Here is a 19,122-nt window from a genome sequence, read left to right on the forward strand (position 1 = left end):
TGTGTAGACTGAGTAGCTGAGTACATGTGTAAGGTTTTGTGTAGGCTGTGGGGGTTTGTGTAGACGATGTAGCTGATGTAGGTTTGTGTAGGTCGATTGTAGGCAGATTAGGTTTGTGTAGCACTGATTGTAGGTTGATTGTAGGTTTGTGTAGGCTGATGTAGATTGATGTAGGTTTGTGTAGGCTGATGTTATGAGGGGTATGTGATGTCTGAGATTGATGTAAATTTGATGTAGGTGCTGTGTAAGACGATGTAGGATGATGTAGGTGGTTGGTAGAACTTGATGGTAGGCAGATGTGGGTTTGTGTAGCCTGATTAGAAAATCGATAGGTTTTGTATAGCTGATGTAGCTGATTGTTTGATGTAGGACTGATGTAGTTGTGTAGTTGATGTAGTAGCCATGTGAGGATGTAGGTTGTTTAGGTAGTGTGGTTGTGCTGAGGTGTAGACTGATGTAGGTTTGTGTGGCGGATGAGTGTAGGCGATGTAGGTTTGTGGTAGGTTGATGTCACTATGTCGTTTGTGTATGGCTGATTGGTAGTGCGTGTAAGGTTTGTGTCAGGCTTGTGTAGACGTGATGTAGGTTTGTGTAGGCTGATTGTAGGTGTATGTAGACTGATTAGGCTGAATGTAGGTTTGTGTAGGTTGATGTAGGTTTGTGTGAGCTGATGTGATATGGCGTTGAGATAGTGAGGGTTTGTGTAGGACTGATGTAGGGTTGTGCTGATGTTAGATGATGTAGGTTTGTGTTGGCTGATGTGGTTTGGTAGGCTGATGTAGGTTGATGTAGGATGGTGTAGACTGATGTAGGCTGATTGTAGGTTTGTGTCGGCTGATGTAGGTTGATTGGTGTGTAGACTGATGTAAGTTTGTGTAGATGTGTAGGGCTGATTGTAGGTTTGTTCGGCTGATCGTCGATTGTAGGTTTGTGTAGGCTGATGTGAGGTTTGTGTAGGCTGATGTAGACTGATGTAGGTTTGTGTAGGTTGGGTAGACTGATGTAGGTTTGTGTAGACTGTGTAGGTTTGTGTATAGGCTGAGGTTTGTGTAGGTTCATCAGAGTTCTGTAATGTCTGAGGTTTGTCGAGAAGTACTTCACATGACTCAGATGATGGAGGAGGGAGGTAGGTCACTGGTCACTCTCTCTATCTCTGATGTGGAGTGATGGGTTGATGAGCGAGGGGGGTCACAGAGGGCCTGGTTCTCCAGAGGGGAGACGGGGAGAGGAGCGGGGGACGAGACACCCGGAGCGGTTAACAGGTCTGAGGACTGTCAGGTGAGCAGGACGAAGGACGTCAGCAGACAGATTGTCTTAATGGATAACAGTGTACAGGTTGATATTGGGCCAGCCCGGGTCTCTGACTGTCCTTCCTCACCCCACTGACTAACTCCTCCACCTCCTGATCTTCGTGTCTCCTGGGGAGTCATGAACAGCCCATCCAAACTAATTAACTCTCGTACAGCTTCACCCTGACGTGGCGAGTTTGAACCTCCTGACTTGTCTCCCCTCCTCCGTCCTACCCCTCCTCCCCACTTCTCCTCCGTCACCTCTCCTCCTCTCTCCTCCACCATTCTCCTCCGCCACTCTCTCCTCCTCTTTGTAATCCACCATTATTGTTGGAGCTGCGTCGGCGTTGTCTGTCACTGCGCCTCCTGAATGCATCGTCACATTACACAACAGGAGGAAAGGAAGGAAGAGCGGCACTCAAACACCTGCCTTCTCCTCCTTCACTTTCTCCTCCTTTCTCCTCCTTCTCCTTTCTCCTCTTCTCTCTCATTCCTTCTCTCCTCCTTCTCCTTCCTCCTCCTATCTTTATCTCCTTCTCCTTCCTTCTTTGTGTTTTATTCACAGACCGACCACTCGTAACGCCTGCAGCCTTGTTTCCTTGTTTTCTGAAGAACGATAACGTGCAGCTTCTTTTATTAAACAGTTCCAGGCAGAAATCTCATGTGATAAAGAGTCTGGTCTGATGTCTTTATATCATTATATATCATATAATATATTATTATATCACTATTAATCAATCATTCACTGATAATTTATCATCAAAGTGACGCTGTTCATGGCCATGCGACATCCTGTTTCTTCAGGAGTGTGGTGTGTGGTTGTGTGTGGTGTGTGTGTTTCCGGTGTCTGTGGTCTACCTGTAGCTGCAGGTCCACGTGTGAACTCCACTGTAACAACTTATGTGACATCGTCCCTCACACACACACACACACACAACACCACACCACACCACACACACACACACACCCACACACCACACACAGAGTGTGTACCATGAGGACTGTAAACCAGTCTGACATTTAAACAAGAACTTTAAACTAATATGGACCTGTGTGTGTGTGTGTGTGTGTGTGTGTGTGTTGTGTGTGTGTGTGTGTGTGTTGTGTGGTGTGTGGTGTGTCTGTGTGTGAGAGAGCGAATCATGACATGATGTTGGGTTTTTAGTGTCTGTGGGGGAAGATCAAGATCTACTGGGTGGTGAAACAATGATTAACTGTGTCTATAGTATGTCTATGTCATTACTCTGTCTCTGAATGTATTTCTTTTCATCGATGTCGTTAGTTGCATGTAATATGTATTGTCTGTATCGATGTCTGTCTCTGTCTAGTATTTGCTGGTCTCGTTCATGATGCTCTGTCTGCTTATGTATTCCGTCTCTGTCGTTTTGGTTCTGTTGCTATGGTCTTTGTGTGTCGTCATGGCCCTTAGTATGCTACTGTCATGTTATATGTGTTGTATCGTGTCTATCATGTCTGTCTATTTGTCTTCTTTCTCTGGTATGTCTGTCTGATCATGCTCTGTCTGTCGTCTGTCTGCTATGAGTATCGTAGTTCTAGTATCTGTCTGAGTATCTCGTCTACTTATATCATCATCTCTATTGTATCGGTCTTCTGTCTGATGTCTTCTGTCTGTGTTTGCTGTTGCTAGTCTGTCTGTCGTATCTCTGTCCCTCCCTTCTGTCGTCTAATGTCTGTCTCTGTCTGTCTCGCTCGTTGTCATGTCTCTCTGTCTGTCTCTTCTGTTGCTCGTGTCTTCTGTGTATCTGTCTCATCCTTGTTTCGTTCTTGTCTGTCTCGTTGTCTGTACTGTCTGTTGTCTGTCTGTCTGTCTGTCTGATGTGCTTCTGTCTCTCTGTCTCTGTCTCTTCTGTCTGTCTGTCTGTCTGTGTCTGTCTGCTGTCTCTCGTCTGTTCTAGTCTGTCTCTCTGCTCCTGTCCTCTTCTGTCTGTCTGTCTCTTGTCCTGTCTCTCTGTCTCTTGTCTCTGTCTCTCTTCTGTACTGTCTGTCTCTCTGTCTGTCTCTCTGTCTGTCTGTCTGTCTCTCAGGTTTTCGCCCTCCATCATGCCGCTCTCACGGGACGGTCGAGCTTCTGTCTGCACTGCTGGGAGGGCTCAGCCAAACGTGGAGTCACGGACGACAACCGGTTACCACACCACACACAACACACGGCCCGCCACACAGACACCCACGCACGGAGACACACGCACAGAGCACCACACACACACACTCACAGAGCACATACCAGACCACTCACAACCACACGCACCGACACACAGACACCACACGCAACAGGACAACAAACAGACACAAACACACACACACCACACCACGACAGAAAACGATTTTTCAGAACAGACCTAACGAGCTGACTCATGAGCCGATCGTCTTCAGAAACTTTATTTGTGAGTCATGGTTTCCCTTCAGCCTCTCTGTCGGGATGCATCCGTTACACATCTTCCATAAACCTGAAAACGCCACCCCAGAGCCACATTAGAGAGAGCGTGGTCTGTGAGCGGGGTGTATTGTGTAAGGGACGGACTAAAATATATTTGTAATTTAGTATTATGCTCTTAGTCATTTGTCTAATATCAGTATTGAGTTTTACTGATCTGTTCAGTACTGTATGAAGCGTAATACTCTGTATCCTCTGTACCTTACTTCATACTGTACCTATATCAGTACTTGTACTTTAGTCGTCGTCTTGTATCTGTAGTGTCAGACTGTACCTCTCTTGTACTTGTAATATCAGTAGTATCGTATATCCGTACTTCTCTGTATGATATGTCTATCAGATCTGTATAGTCCTTGTACTCTGTAATATCAGCGTATTTACTAGTTTGTACCTTGTACTCGTTAGTGTCAGTTACTTGTTACTGTACCTTGTCGTACTGACTCTCACGTTACTTGATTACCGTCTATCGTCTACTTGATGTCAGTACTTGTACTCTGTTGGAATCAGTCTTGTACTCTGTAGTGTCAGTACTTGTTACTTGTAGTGTCAGTACTTGTACTCTGTAGTATCAGTATTTGTACTCTGTAATGTCAGTACTTGTACTCTGTAGTATCAGTACTTGTACTCTGTAGTGTCAGTACTTGTACTCTGTAGTATCAGTATTTGTACTCTGTAATGTCAGTACTTGTACTCTGTAGTATCAGTATTTGTACTCTGTAGTGTCAGTACTTGTACTCTGTAGTATCAGTACTTGTACTCTGTAGTATCAGTACTTGTACTCTGTAGTGTACTTTTACTTGAAGCAGAGACATTTGTGTTGACTGTGGCGCCCCCTGTGGACAAAAGAGGAACAGGTTGAAGTGTGTTCTGTCTGTTTGTTGTCGTCACGTGTTCCAGCTCTGATCGATGTCACACAAATATCAAATATTGACGATGATGATCAGATGTGTGTGTGTGTGTGTGTGTGTGTGTGTGTGTGTGTGTGTGTGTGTGTGTGTGTGTGTGTGTGTGTGTTGCTGCAGGAATGCGTCCGTTGCATTACGCCGCCTGGCAGGGAAAAGCTGAATCTGTCCTGATGCTGCTTCGCTCCGGAGCGTCGGTTAACGGAGTTTCTCTGGACGGACACATCCCGCTTCACCTCGCAGCTCAGTACGGACACTATGAAGTGGTGAGTCCAAACATCAATACCTGATCATCTGATTTAAATAGAACCTGCATGTGTCTGCTCTGACTGTTGACACCACACCGCCTAGTTTTCAAAGTCAGAGTTTAGACTTGGTTCTGCTGAGGTTCTGTTGAGGTTCTGTTGAGGTTCTGTTGAGGTTCTGTCTCGGTCGTGTTGCAGCGTCCCTGCAGAGCTGTGATAATAACACACACTGTCTCTGTTTATACAGCCTGTGTGTGTTTACGTCATCTGATTGGCTGAGAGATGGTGAAACTTTATCCACATTACACCATCGACATAACACAAACCCTCTGAGACACACACACACACACGCACACACACACACACACAGTCAGGCTAGCAGTTTCCCCCTGCTGCCTGTCTTTATGCTAAGCTAAGCTAAACACTTCCTGTCTGCTTTCAGTCGGAGATGTTGCTGCAGCATCAGTCCAACCCGTGTCTGGTCAACAAGGCCAAGAAGACTCCTCTGGACCTGGCCTGTGAGTTTGGGAGAGTCCAGGTGAGTCCAGGTCCTCCTAACACACACGTCCCCACAACGTCACTGTGAGAGTGTGAGTGAGAGACACGTTTTCATGCTGATGTGGGGACACAGTGACATCATGAGGACAGCGTCAATCAAAGCAGCTGGACACACACACACACACACACACACACACACACACGACTGATTGCGTTGCTATGGTTACTTTTCTGTCCATGACGCTAACAAACATCTTTGTCTCTTTGTCTCTTTGTCTCTTTGTCTCCCACTAAAGCCAGACGTGACTTTTCTGTGTGAATATTAATGAGACTTCATGATGTCTGTGTTTCTGTCGCACTTATCAGAACAAAGCAAACACACATGAAACATGAAGCAGCTGTTTAAATATTTAAACATGTCTGACAGCTCTGCTTTAATTTAAATACAGTCCACAGCAGCAGTGTCGTTCAGTTATTCAAAATGTTTCTGTCACTGAATTTCATCTTCATCGTTTGAATGTTAATGTTTAATTTCAGACTTTTAAAACAGAGTTTGGTCAGATAAGAAAGAGAAATACTGATCGACAGTTTGAACTTCAAACACTTTGATCCAGCTGCTGAACTTTGTGTCTTCTAACCGGCCTCGGTTGGTCTTGGTGTTCGAGTCAGTCAGCGAGCGACAAGTCGGCCTGTTTTTACAGGAAACATGTCGATAAAAGGAACAGACAGAAATACTGCTGCTGAGTTCATGTGTGGTCACGTGACACGGAGATATCAGGGAAGCCTGATCCTCCACAGCTGATTCAAACCAGAGGAGATATGTTTAGTGTGTGTGTGTGTGTGTGTGTGTGTGTGTGTGTGTGTGTCTGCAGGCCTCAGCTGCCGCTCAGTGATGTCGGGGTGTGTCGACGGCAGCTGCTGTGTTTCCATCCAGCTCTCTGTTTCACCTCGTCCTGCTCAAACCCACAAAACTTTATTTTAGATTTTATTCCACAAGTTTCCACTTCGACTCTTTCAGAGACTTAGAAACATGTTGGAGATTTGAAGATCACCAAACTTACAGCTGAAAGAGAACTACAGGTTCATTACTAAAACTACCTTTGAATCACTGTTTGTTTGTTTGTTGTCTCCAGCTTCACAGTGTAATCCCACTGTGTAACTATGTCCACCTGTACTCAAGTATTTCTTCTGATTACATTACTCATGATCAATCATCATCCAGGTCCCAGCAGCAGCTGATATCACTGCCTAGTCCAGCAGCAGTCAGCCCAGCTCGGCGTCTGTCTTTCAGCCTTTTATTTCACCAAGCTCTCACCAACCACTAAAAGTCAGTCCCACATTTACTCTTGTCCGGCGGCTTCTTGCTCGCTCACTCTCTCCTTTTCTCTTCTTAGCTTCCTCCGTCAGCGTCCTCTTCACTCTTTCTCCTCTGCCATCATGTCCATAGAAGTTTAACTCCCTGCAGAGATGAAGACACATCGTCTGACATTTTTATACTATTACAGTGTTGAAGTTCAGCTTCCAGCTGTGACTCACAGCGTTTGGCTGCCAAACATCTGGATCATGTCACTGTGTATTACCTCATTCTCACCTGCAGGGCGCTGCTCGTCCGTCCTCGTTGTGTCTTTTTTTGTCTTTCTCTCATGGCAGCCTTCGTTTCGTCCCTCTCGTCCTCCTTCAGGTGGCCCAGCTGTTGCTGAGCAGTAACATGGTCGTGGCGTTGTTGGAAGGAGAGAGGAAGGAGCCGACGGACTCGGCCTACACCACTCCGCTGCACCTCGCCGCCCGCAACGGACACAAAGACATCATACGGTGAGACGCCGCTGTCTGCTGCACGTCTCTTTACCTGTTTGGTCAGTTCAGGTCTTTGTTTTCGAGTTTCTCTAAGAGGAGGAGAAAACTGTGAGTGAGTTATCTGTTGATGAAGACAGGAACTGTGGAGCCTTTAGTGTGACATGAATCACTGTGTGAGGGCTGAGAGACAGAGACAGAGACAGAGACATCAGTGCAGGATGTGGAAAGTTTGAGGAAAGACCAAAACACCAGGAGACCTGCTCGTCTCTCATTGGTCGGGTGGACGCTTCAGGCCGTAAACGTGGCGTATAACACGTGTTGTATGTCGTGTGAGCGATGTGAAGTGTTCAGGACCAAAACAAATGAAGCTCAGCTTCAGTCGGTGACGTTAAAGTTCACTAACCAGACCAGAGTCTTGGTGTAGTCTTGGACCAGCAGAGACCACATCAGTCTTACTGTGTGACTCTAAAACTCTCATGATGGTTTGACTGGTTTATTTCTGATCAGCTGACCCGTCCAGACCTCTTCCTGTCCTCAGAGTCCAAATTAGACTGAAGCTGTCAGTTTTCATGCTCCGCAGATCTGAAAGTATGAAATCAGGATCTCTGCTCCTGTTGTTGATGGAGGCGGAGGGCGGGGCTGCTGTGGTTTGTGGTCGCTACCCGCCGAGTCGGCACGTTTCAGGGTGGATGTGGGAGCATGAACTCTTCATGCCTCACATTCCCAGCAGAGCTCTGAAACATCGACCCAGATCCACGGAGACACATTTAAACTTTACTGCCACTGCAGAGTGTATCACGAGAAAAGAAAGTTTCAAAATAAAGGTTCATTTCAAACACTAAGCATTAAAGCGTTTATTTACTTTAGCACAACTCAAAAGTAATATCAGTCTGAGTGTTCATTATATTTACAGTGTGTTCATTTCAGGTGTGTTCAGGTGTGTTCAGGTTCACAGGTGTGTTCAGGTGTGTTCAGGTGTGTTCAGGTGTGTTCAGGTTCACAGGTGTGTTCAGGTGTGTTCAGGTGTGTTCAGGTTCACAGGTGTGTTCAGGTGTGTTCAGGTTCACAGGTGTGTTCAGGTTCACAGGTGTGTTCAGGTGTGTGACGTGTGTCTCTGTTTGTCCAGGCTGCTGCTGAAGGCCGGCATCGACATCAACAAGACCACCAAGTCTGGAACAGCTCTGCACGAAGCGTCTCTGTACGGGAAGACCGAGGTGGTCCGACTGCTGCTGGACGTAAGTTCATCAGGACAGACAGGAAGCAGAGACGATGAGGTCATGTGACGATGAGGTCATGTGACGATGAGGTCATGTGGCGATGAGGTCATGTGGCGATGAGGTCATGTGACGATGAGGTCATGTGACGATGAGGTCATGTGACGATGATGATGATTTGTTTACGTCTTCATTAACATCTTTGTCCGTCTGTCGTCCCTGCAGGCTGGCGTGGACGTCAACATCCGTAACACCTACAACCAGACGGCGCTGGACATCGTCAACCAGTTCACCACATCGCACGCCAGCAGGGACATCAAGCAGCTGCTCCGAGGTCAGACCAACGCTCCTCCTCTTCTTCTTCTTCTCCTCTTCTTCTTCTTCTTCTTCTTCTTCTTCTCCTCTTCTTCTTCTTCTTCTTCTATGAAACAAATGTTCAATGAGTGAATCAGAGTTCGGCCACTTCAGCGTCGTTTGTACAAAATGTTGTCATGCTTCAGTGATGTCATCGCGTTGCTGAATGTTTTCTGAACGTTCTCGTCACGTTCTGTTTCCTCGACAGATGCGACCGGAGTTCTGCAGGTCCGAGCTCTGAAGGATTACTGGAACCTCCACGACCCGACCGCCCTCAACATCCGAGCAGGAGACGTCATCATGGTGAGACACACACACACACACACACACACACACACACACAGTCTCACCTGTCTCTCTGATCTCAGTGTGACTTCCTGTCAGGTGTGACTTCCTGTCAGGTGTGACTTCCTGTCAGTGAATCAGGTCGATGAAAGAATCAAAGTTCTGGTTCTTGTGAAGTTCTTGAGTGGATCCATGTTGCTGTGACCGTTTCACTGACCTGTGTTTGGTGCCGGGGGCGGGTTGATACCAGGTACCGGGGGCCCGTAGTGACCCGTCTCGTCCCCTGCAGGTGTTGGAGCAGCACGTGGACGGACGGTGGAAGGGCCACATCCACGACACCCAGAGAGGGACGGACCGGGTCGGCTTCTTCCCTCCGTCCATCGTGGAGGTCATCAGCAGGAGAAACGGTGAGTCGGGACGTCTGGAGGTCAGAGGTCACGTGGAAACACAGGAGGGACCTGATTGGATCCTTAAAGGACCGTCATCATGAAAACTGTCACCAGACTTAGTTTGAGTCTCTACATCTTCATCCACCCAAACCAGACGTGACGTAGATTCAACTCCTCCACCTTCACTACACAAACTAATCCGCCTGCTTCCAGACCATCCCACGCCTCCTCCCTCCTCCCTGCTGCATCCATCTCTCCATCCATACCACGTAATGACTGACCTCCACCTTTAACCATCAGCTTGATAACATCCCCCTCCTCCCCCACCCCGTCCTTCCTGTCTCGCCCTGTAGGGGGCACCCTGTCCCGGCACGCCTCTCTGCCCACCCAGCGCCAGCAGCTGCTGTCCAGAGCCCCCCTCTCCTCCAGCCTCAGCTCCGCCCCTCAGACCGACGACTCCTACACTCTGTACGCACCACCCACCCACGTGGTGCTGCCGCTAGCCAACGGCCTCACGACCAACACAGGTATACACACACACTGCTACACCCTGCTAGTGCTACGAGCTAAATCAGGGCATCAGAGGGAAAAGCAGCGAATATACTGTGAATAAGATCTGATCCAGTTTCACCAAACGGGTCCAGAACTGTCCCTGAACTTAACTGAGTAACCTTAACAAAACCCTGTGAATAATCACAACATCGCCGAGCTTCTGGATCCACGTTTCACGGCCGGATCCTGATTTTCTATATACATCATCACTAATCTGCATGAAGAACAAACATCTGTCAGAGGCCCACATCAAAGATCAGGTCCAACAGAACCCAGCTCAAGTCTTTTGTATGTCCCTGATCCGCTTCAGTGAGTGCAGACAGAACCCGGTCCATCAGAGTCTTTGTGTCTGATAGGTTTGTCTCCGAGCCGCCTGTCTCAGTCTGAGTTTCCCTTCGAGGACATCTGGGTTCTCAGGGACTCGTGTCATGGTAAGAGCCCCCGAACGACAGCTTCTCCTCCCCGGCTGTTCTGAAGCTGCCTCGCTGCCCCGCTCAACGCTCTGCATCCGGACCCGACACACCGAGACCACAGACAGAACCGAGAGAACCGAGAACAGAACCGAGAGAACCGAGACCGCTAACAGGACTACTGTCGTTAGAATGTATTGTGTGATAACGTGAGTCGCTTCACATTATCTCGAGTCGCTTCACATTATCTCGAGTCGCTTCACATTATCTCGAGTCGCTTCACATTATCTCGAGTCGCTTCACATTATCTCGAGTCGCTTCACATTATCTCGAGTCGCTTCACATTATCTCGAGTCGCTTCACATTATCTCGAGTCGCTTCACATTATCTCGAGTCGCTTCACATTATCTCGAGTCGCTTCACATTATCTAAGTCGCTTCACATTATCTCAAGTCGCTTCACATTATCTCGAGTCGCTTCACATTATCTCGAGTCGCTTCACATTATCTCGAGTCGCTTCACATTATCTCGAGTCGCTTCACATTATCTCGAGTCGCTTCACATTATCTCGAGTCGCTTCACATTATCTCGAGTCGCTTCACATTATCTCGAGTCGCTTCACATTATCTCGAGTCGCTTCACATTATCTCGAGTCGCTTCACATTATCTCGAGTCGCTTCACATTATCTCGAGTCGCTTCACATTATCTAAGTCGCTTCACATTATCTCAAGTCGCTTCACATTATCTCGAGTCGCTTCACATTATCTCGAGTCGCTTCACATTATCTAAGTCGCTTCACATTATCTCGAGTCGCTTCACATTATCTCGAGTCGCTTCACATTATCTCGAGTCGCTTCACATTATCTCGAGTCGCTTCACATTATCTAAGTCGCTTCACATTATCTCGAGTCGCTTCACATTATCTAAGTTGCTTCACATTATCTCGAGTCGCTTCACATTATCTCGAGTCGCTTCACATTATCTAAGTCGCTTCACATTATCTCGAGTCACCTTGTGTTGCGTCACATTGTATATTGTCATGTTGTACGTCAGGTGTAAGTGCCCAGGTGAGTTGTCGTGGTCTCGCTGTGTCGGTCCAAACACTGTCGTCTGCTTCAGGCTGAACCTGGTCAGAGCTGTCAGTACTCACTGCTGCCACCGGAGGGCGACACCAGTTCACCCTGCTCTTATTTAAACTGTCACAGTTTAGAGGAAGTTCAGTGAGTTTCAGAATAAAAGCCTCAGTGGTAGCAGTAGTAGTTTGTGCATGTAATGTCTTAAAGTTTTAAAACATCACCACGGTAACAGTCTGTCTTTAACCTGTAATCAGGTCACCATGGAAACAGTATTTAGAGCCTGATGACTGCCACAGCACAGCTTTCATACAGAACCAGTCCCCCCTCAGCCCTCTGCAGGCTTGTTGACCTCCGTCTGTCAGCCTGCTGCGACCCGACAAAGAGCTGCTGCTTCTCACAGCCTGACGCCGATCGATCCTCTCTGCTGACGTCAGCTCGTCCGTCCGTCCGTCCTGACTTCTGTTTCTGTCGTCTTGTTTGCAGCCGGAGACAGGAACAGCGTCGGGAGTACCGGCAGCGTTGGCAGCACCCGCAGCGCCGGGAGTGGACAGAGCACCGAGAGCAACAACGCACCCAACGGACTCCAACACAACACCGGTCACCATGACAACACCAACAAGGTACACAAGTACAGTCAGGTCAGAACCAGGACCACCAGGGTTACATCATCAGATCATTGATTCACTGCTTTCATAAGTTTGATGTTTGATTATTTAAATGTGTGTCAGGTTTAAACTTTAAACTCAGACTGAACTGAATTTCTCGACGTCACGTCCAAACATGTTGAAATCAGCTGTTTTCTGTTGGCTGACTGTGTTTCTGAGCAGCCGGCGCCTCCTGCTGTTGATTCTGGACACTCAGACGTCGGCATGCAGCCCGATCATCCTGCAGGTGCTTTAATCTTTCATGATCCTTCACATCAGGTCTCGTTGGGTCGAAAAGCAGCTTTATCTTTTGAATAATATTTACAGTCACAGTTTCTGAGGTTACCTGCTCAGGTGTGCTGTGCTGTGCTGCAGGTGGGACTCCTCGGAGGCAGACGGTCACGGTGCAGAGACCTGCAGAGCAGAGCTTCTCTCAGCAGTTTGTCCGTCCTCAGCAGCTGCTGGAGGGGAAGGTAAAGACCAAACGTACTTCCAGAGTCCTGAGTCAACTTTACAGCATCACTTCCTGCCTGGTTTGAACTGTGTGTGTGTGTGTGTGTGTGTGTGTGTTTCAGGATGCCGAAGCGATCTATCAGTGGCTCAGTGATTTCCAGCTGGAGCAGTACACTGGAAACTTCATCAGCGCTGGTTATGATGTTCCCACCATCAGCAGGATGACTCCTGAGGTGAACAGAGACTTTAAACAGACGACGAGGAGCTTTACCTGCTCATAAAGTCTCAGTTTAATCCTGAAGCCTCGATATGACCCAAACAAACAAACCATCAGCTGTATTCTTAATGCTGCCGCCGGGTCAGAACCACAACGAGAGGAAGGTTAAACCTTAACTCAGATCAGGAGTATTGAAATAGCTTTATCTCCTTTGGTCTTTTCTTATCTTTCAAACTTTTCCCGTTAAAATGAACAAAACAAATTTACTGCAGCTGCTTTAAATTCGTTCATCTTCATAAAAAAAAGGCAAATTTGGATCAACGTCCTTATCTGAAGCCAATCCCAGCTGACTTTGGGTCGACTTTCGCGTCACCACTTAACCTGCATGCACCCTCTCTGGACTGTGGGAGGAAGCTGGAGTCCTCTGAGAGCTCTCAGCAGAGGTGTAAACTAACCTGTAAGGTGACCTGTTGTTAGCAGTAATGTAAGTCAGCTTATGAAGGCTGAGTCCTTACTGCAGTGGTCCGGGTTGGATTCCAGCCTTTGGTCCTTTGCTCTCTCTCCTTCATTACCTGTGTCTCTAATAAAGTCTAAAAAGGAACGAGTAACTCACGATGTGCCGCCTGACTCGCTGACGTCTTCTGTCTTGTTGTCTCTGCAGGATCTGACCGCCATCGGAGTGACCAAACCAGGCCACCGCAAGAAAATCTCCATCGAGATCAACAACCTGAACATCCCCGAGTGGCTGCCTGAGTACATCCCAGTGAGACCTCCAGCTGTTTGCTGCTGAATGCTTTCCAAACTCTGTGTTACCATCTGACCTGAGTGATCTGTTTGTCTTTCACAGTGCGATCTGGGCGAGTGGCTCAGCGCCATCGGTCTCCCGCAGTACCACAAAAAACTCTCAGAGAACGGCTACGACTCCATCAGCATCGTCAAAGACCTGACGTGGGAGGATCTGCAGGAGATCGGCATCACCAAACTGGGTGAGGAGACGTGATATGTTCACCTTCTGGCTCAGTGTGATGGCTGCTTTTGCTGTTCTTTGGTTTGATGGTTGAATTTTCCCTCCAGGCCACCAGAAGAAGTTGATGCTGGCAGTGAAGAAGCTGTGTGACATCCAGAGGGCGATCCTTCAGGCTGAATCAGGCCAAGGCACGCTGCGTCGCAAAGCCCCTGGGGCCTTGCACCTGGTCACCATCGAGCCGCCTGACTCCTCCGGTGAATGCTCCTCGCCTCACACCCCAAAGATGCTGACCTTCCAGGACAGCGAGTTAAGCGCCGAGCTGCAGACGGCCATGTCCAGCCACTACAGAGGCTGCGAGGAAGGCCTGGCCATCAAGAACGCCGTGGGAATGTCCCAGAGCCAGGAGAGCATCGACACTCGGTCCAGAGGCTCCGGACGCTCCCAGGAGCCTCCCATGGCGTCCGTCACCCCCCACAGCTGGTCCCAGGAGAGCCTGGATGGCAGCCCTACCAAGGAGAGGAACCTCCCTGAGGGCTGGGACCAGAGGCCTCCGCAGCAGCAGTCGCTCCCCAAGCAGGTGCCTTTGGGCACCGCGACTGTATTTAAGTACCCGGCGATCCCAGCCAAGCCCAAACTGTCTGGATCTCGTGGTCCCTCGCCTCATGGCTCCCCAGCGCTGAAGGGTTTCAGCTACCTGCATTCTCAATGTGGCTCCACAGACCTGAGCTCATCTCCCAGGTGTGAGGACCGCACCATGACCCTGACGCCACCCAAGAAGCGCACCCAGAGCATGACCCGTTACGCTCTGTCGGACGGAGAGCCCGATGAGGATGACGAAGAGTCGGCATTTCCTTCTGGAAACCTGTCGTCTTATGCAACCTTGACCCGCAAACCCGGGCGCAGCCAGCTGGCTCGATTACAGTCGAGTCCAGAAAAGAACGGCAACGTGGGACGAAGTCAGTCCTTCGCGGTGCGCGCCCGTAAAAAAGGTCCCCCTCCACCTCCCCCAAAGAGACTGAGCTCAGTGAGCAGCACCACCAGCGGGGAGCTGAGCGACAGCAGCACAACATCGCCTGCCAGCGGGCCGACGGACAGTCCGGTGAGCGTGAGGAGCATCGCAGCCTCTCTGGAGGGCAGGACGGAGGGGAAGAACCCCCCAGGACCTAAATCAGAACTCGTCCAGCAGGAACCGCTTCCTGCCTCCCTCAACTCTGCAGGGCAAGAGTTCAGAGAGGCTGGCGGGGTGAGGAGGAGGGTGCAGAGCGAGTGTATTCCTACCCAGACCGGCAACAGTGCCGAGCTGGATCACGGGGTGAAGTCTGACTCTGAGGAGGAAGAGTCAAAAGGTCAACTGGAGGGCTCCTCGTCCCCACACAACAGCTCCAGTGAGTGCATCCCCTTTGCAGAGGAGGGCAACTTGACCATCAAACAGAGACCCAAAGCTCCAGGGCCACCCAGGGCTGAGGCTGTGCTGGAGCCTCCAGAGAAATCAGCAGCCAAGAACCCGGAGGTGCCCGAGTTCAATCTGAAGGAGTCGGACACGGTGAAGCGCCGACACAAACCCAAAGACAAGGAGCAGGGAGGAGACTCCCCTAGCAGAGAGGGAGCGGGGGCAGCCCAGTCCGACAGCAGTAGACCTCCATCCCAGAGCCAGGAGGAGGTCAGTCTGAGGATCAACGAGGCCAGTCTGGACAGGCCGGCCAGTCCAGCAACAGGATCCCCCATCAAACCTCCGCTGTCCCCGAAACCTCCTGCTGTTGCCCCGAAACCGATTCGCCACAGTCTGCTGGCAGCACAAGGTAAGATACCACGAGAGTCTAAAGGCAAAACATGAGGTAGTGAATCAGAACCTGGTTTTAGCTTTGGACCTGGGACTTGTTGTTATTTCACCTGCTGTTGTCTCTTCGGCAGCTGGACTCTCCTCTCCAACTGTGACCGTCAGTGTGGTTCAAAGTGTGGCCTTCACCTCTCTGTCCTCTCCTGCTCACGGGCCCACAGCTCCAGCACCTGGTCCTGGTCCAGGTCCAGCTCCAGCTCTGGCCCCTCAGAGTCCTTCTCTGACAGCAGCGAGGACTCAGGTCTGTGTGGTGGGTCCAGGTCTCATTCCAGAGTCTTCCAGCGGGACTCATGTGGTTCAGCAAAGACTGGATCAGACCAGCACGTCTCTGGAAGCAGCTCTGAAGGCCGTCGAGAGAAAACTGGAGGACGATTCAGAAAGGTCAGGCAGATGGTAGAACCTGCAGTTGATGGTAGAACCTGTAGTTGATGGTAGAACCTGTAGCTAATGGTAGAACCTGCAGCTGATGGTAGAACCTGTAGTTGATGGTAGAACCTGTAGCTGATGATAAAACCTTCAGTTGATGGTAGAACCTGTAGCTGATGGTAGAACCTGTAGCTGATGGTAGAACCTGTAGTTGATGGTAGAACCTGCAGTTGATGGTAGAAGCTGTAGTTCAGTTTCGGCCGTGTTCCATTCATATTCTTGTTTGTTGTTTGTTTTCTCACCAGCGGGCCGAACACGGTGAAGTCTGCGGGGAACATTCTGGACGACATCGGCAACATGTTTGATGACCTGGCCGACCAGCTGGACGCCATGTTGGACTGAAGACTTTTTATAAAAATATTCACCTTCAACCTCAGGAAGTGAGACCGTGAAGAGGAAACGGGCGTCCCCTCGCTCTGGACTACATGATGGACATCAGCAGCCGTCTTGTCTCTGAACACCAGCACTTAACCTCACTGTGCTTCGTCTGCAGCAGGATCTGATGAATCTGGTTCTGTTTGGATGGATTCAAACTTTTTAACGTTCGTGTCGTCGTCGTATCAAACATGAACCAAACAAACGTTGGACCAGCGCTGTCATCAGCAGATTATTCAGAATATTTTAACATGAAGTTTGAACTTTGCAGAGAGCCGAAGTCCTGACGCACTTCCTGTCCAGCGACTTTTACCAGGACCGACCTGAATCTCTCCCGGTGCTCTAAGACGTCTGAAAAGCGTTGTGCTGTTTTTCTTTGATTGGATTCAGAGTGTAAAACTTTTCTGTCCTCTGATGTTCAAATCGTTTCTTTGGTGCAGTCGCTCGTCTTCCCACAACAACCAACAAAACAAATCTCCATGAAGTGACCAAACTCAGCACATGAACCAACGGACAGAAGAAGCTGAGTGAAACAGTTGTAAAGTTGTAGGTGACAAAACAGCAACAACACGTCGGTTGTTAAAGGAGCTCATTGTATGACTGAAGGTATCAGGATGAGCGTTCCTTTAATGTTCCTTTAATGTTCCATGTGCTGCGTTCAGTATGAAGTCCACGTGTGCATGAACCAAAGGCTGAACTTTAACAAACGTTGGAACACACAGGAAACAACAGCTTCACTCTAGTCTTCGCAGCCATGACGACATGACATCAGCGCGACCTGGCAGACGATGAGCGTCGGCGTGTTGACCAATAGGAACGCAGAGGACGTCAGCAGTTTGTTGGCGATGATTGGTCGAGCTGCGGCGTGTCGTGACTCTTTCATCTGACACTTGGTGTTTCTGAAGCTGGACGTCCAGTCTGACTTCGGCTCTCTGCTCGTCGCGTCTGATCATTTCAAATTTTGTAATATTTAAAAAAAAAATCTATTTTATACCGAGTGATTTTAACCACGCGTAGTTCTTCCTCCTGTTTGTGTTTTGTCAACGTGTTCAGACAAAGGGAAGCATGCTCAGTCAGTGTCGTGATACAAACTATTTTTTGATATTCATTTTAGCCAAATTAGTATTTAAATTAGAGTTATCTAAATATGTATATTGTAACTAGAGGTCTATACAGGAGCAGATATCAACCAAAGTCTTTGTAGAGATTCTCTCTCGTGTTTTCAAACTTTCCTCAACGTTTATGAAATGTTATTTTCACGTTTGGATGATGTTTCCATGTTTAGCATGATGTCATAGCCGTGTGATCATGTGACTTCTGTGTTGGTTTGTTTCGTCTCAGGAAAAGTCTCCTGACCTGAACTCGTGTTGCTGCTCACAGAAAGATTCAAGACAAACTCCTTCAAACATCTACGATTTATAATAAAATAAACACGTTTGGTAAAAAGAAAATCTTTTGTCTCCATCAATCTGTCTCCACCCACGGCGCCATTTCTCCACAGCAGAAATACAAATGTTTACAAAAGACTGATGTGTTCTCTATAGTCCAGGTTTTAGACAGTCTGCGGGGAAGTCTCGGAGACTACGTCCAGGTCTTATATATACATATGTACACCATACCATATATAACAGATATTACATATTATACACATACATATATACACCTACCCATATACACAGACATCTATACACATACATATATACACATACATATCTACACATGACATATATACAGGACAATATATACACATAATATATCATATACCTATATACACATACATATATACATTATATACCCAGACACAATACACAACATATAACATGGACATCATACACATTACATCTATAACATATATACATATATACACATACCATATATACATATATACACATACCTATATACACATACATATTATACACCTTACATATATACACATACCTATATACACAGCCATCGTATAGACATGGACAGTATATTACACCTACATATATACATAAGATATACTACATATACCTATATCACAACTATATACCCACCAGACATCTATATACTTATATCAACAGTATAGTACAACCATGACATATATACACCAGACGATACATGAGTACACAGGACCATATCAGATATACAACATTACACATAATACATGACAACATACAGATACATATATCACAACATATATACACGGACATATCTTACATGGGGCATCTTCCCACAGACATATATACACATACATATCTACATGGACCTTATACACAGCACACTATGCATACGTTAGACGCCGCATGTCGACGGCCGACGCCATATTGGATGTGGCAGAATCTGCCGTAAAAACTAAATGAAGATGAATATGGAGCTGAACTTCATAAAGCCGCCCTCTTTACAAAGTTCTTTAAGTTAATGTCTCTTATTCACCCATTCACACACCACACTAATTATCTGGGAAACAAACAGGCACCAAAAACAACGTATGTAACTTTAAAGTGATGATTCTCAATGTTTACTCCTTATTATGTAGCACCCAAACCAACGTAGTGTATTTTTCTAATGCTGAGTGTTTACAGCTACTAATTGTGTGTAACATGTACTGTGATGCTAAATATTGAAATATTTCTATTTAAACATTTAAATCTGTGTCTTATAATAACCAGGATTCCGTGAATGTAGATGTGGGCACATAGCGTGTTTGAATAAAGGAGCACAACGTTACAACACAACACCACACACACACACACACCACAC

General features: G+C 47.8%; 1 protein-coding gene across 7 annotated transcripts; it reads left to right on the top strand.

Moving 5' to 3' along the window:
- The first annotated feature begins 4,727 nt into the window (after nt 1-4,727).
- LOC104935880 (caskin-2) lies at nt 4,728-17,831 on the top strand. Of its 7 annotated transcripts, none has more exons than XM_027285306.1 (18): nt 4,728-4,909; nt 5,331-5,426; nt 7,068-7,198; nt 8,307-8,415; nt 8,620-8,728; nt 8,957-9,051; nt 9,284-9,440; nt 9,776-9,949; nt 10,331-10,405; nt 11,945-12,081; nt 12,289-12,352; nt 12,481-12,578; nt 12,681-12,791; nt 13,437-13,538; nt 13,623-13,761; nt 13,850-15,541; nt 15,654-15,960; nt 16,251-17,831. In XM_027285306.1, exons 1-18 carry the CDS (start codon nt 4,766-4,768, stop codon nt 16,345-16,347), a joined length of 3,837 nt encoding a protein of 1,278 aa, XP_027141107.1. In that variant the 5' UTR covers nt 4,728-4,765; the 3' UTR covers nt 16,348-17,831. The 7 variants fall into 7 exon arrangements, with proteins under 7 accessions (XP_027141107.1, XP_027141108.1, XP_027141109.1 ...); XM_027285307.1 differs by having other exon boundaries at nt 9,323-9,440; XM_027285308.1 differs by lacking the exon at nt 10,331-10,405.
- Nucleotides 17,832-19,122: the final 1,291 nt, after the last annotated feature.

The sequence above is a fragment of the Larimichthys crocea genome, chromosome XII (assembly GCF_000972845.2).
Source record: "Larimichthys crocea isolate SSNF chromosome XII, L_crocea_2.0, whole genome shotgun sequence".
In the NCBI taxonomy this organism is placed as follows: Eukaryota; Metazoa; Chordata; class Actinopteri; family Sciaenidae; genus Larimichthys; species Larimichthys crocea.

Excerpts from the sequence above, each read along its gene's own strand:
- LOC104935880 (XM_027285306.1), top strand. The coding sequence starts at position 4,766 with ATGCGTCCGTTGCATTACGCCGCCTGGCAGGGAAAAGCTGAATCTGTC. Across the intron at positions 5,427-7,067 it reads GTGAGTTTGGGAGAGTCCAG|GTGGCCCAGCTGTTGCTGAG; the intron begins GTGAGTCCAGGT and ends GTCCTCCTTCAG. Across the intron at positions 13,762-13,849 it reads GATCGGCATCACCAAACTGG|GCCACCAGAAGAAGTTGATG; the intron begins GTGAGGAGACGT and ends TTTTCCCTCCAG.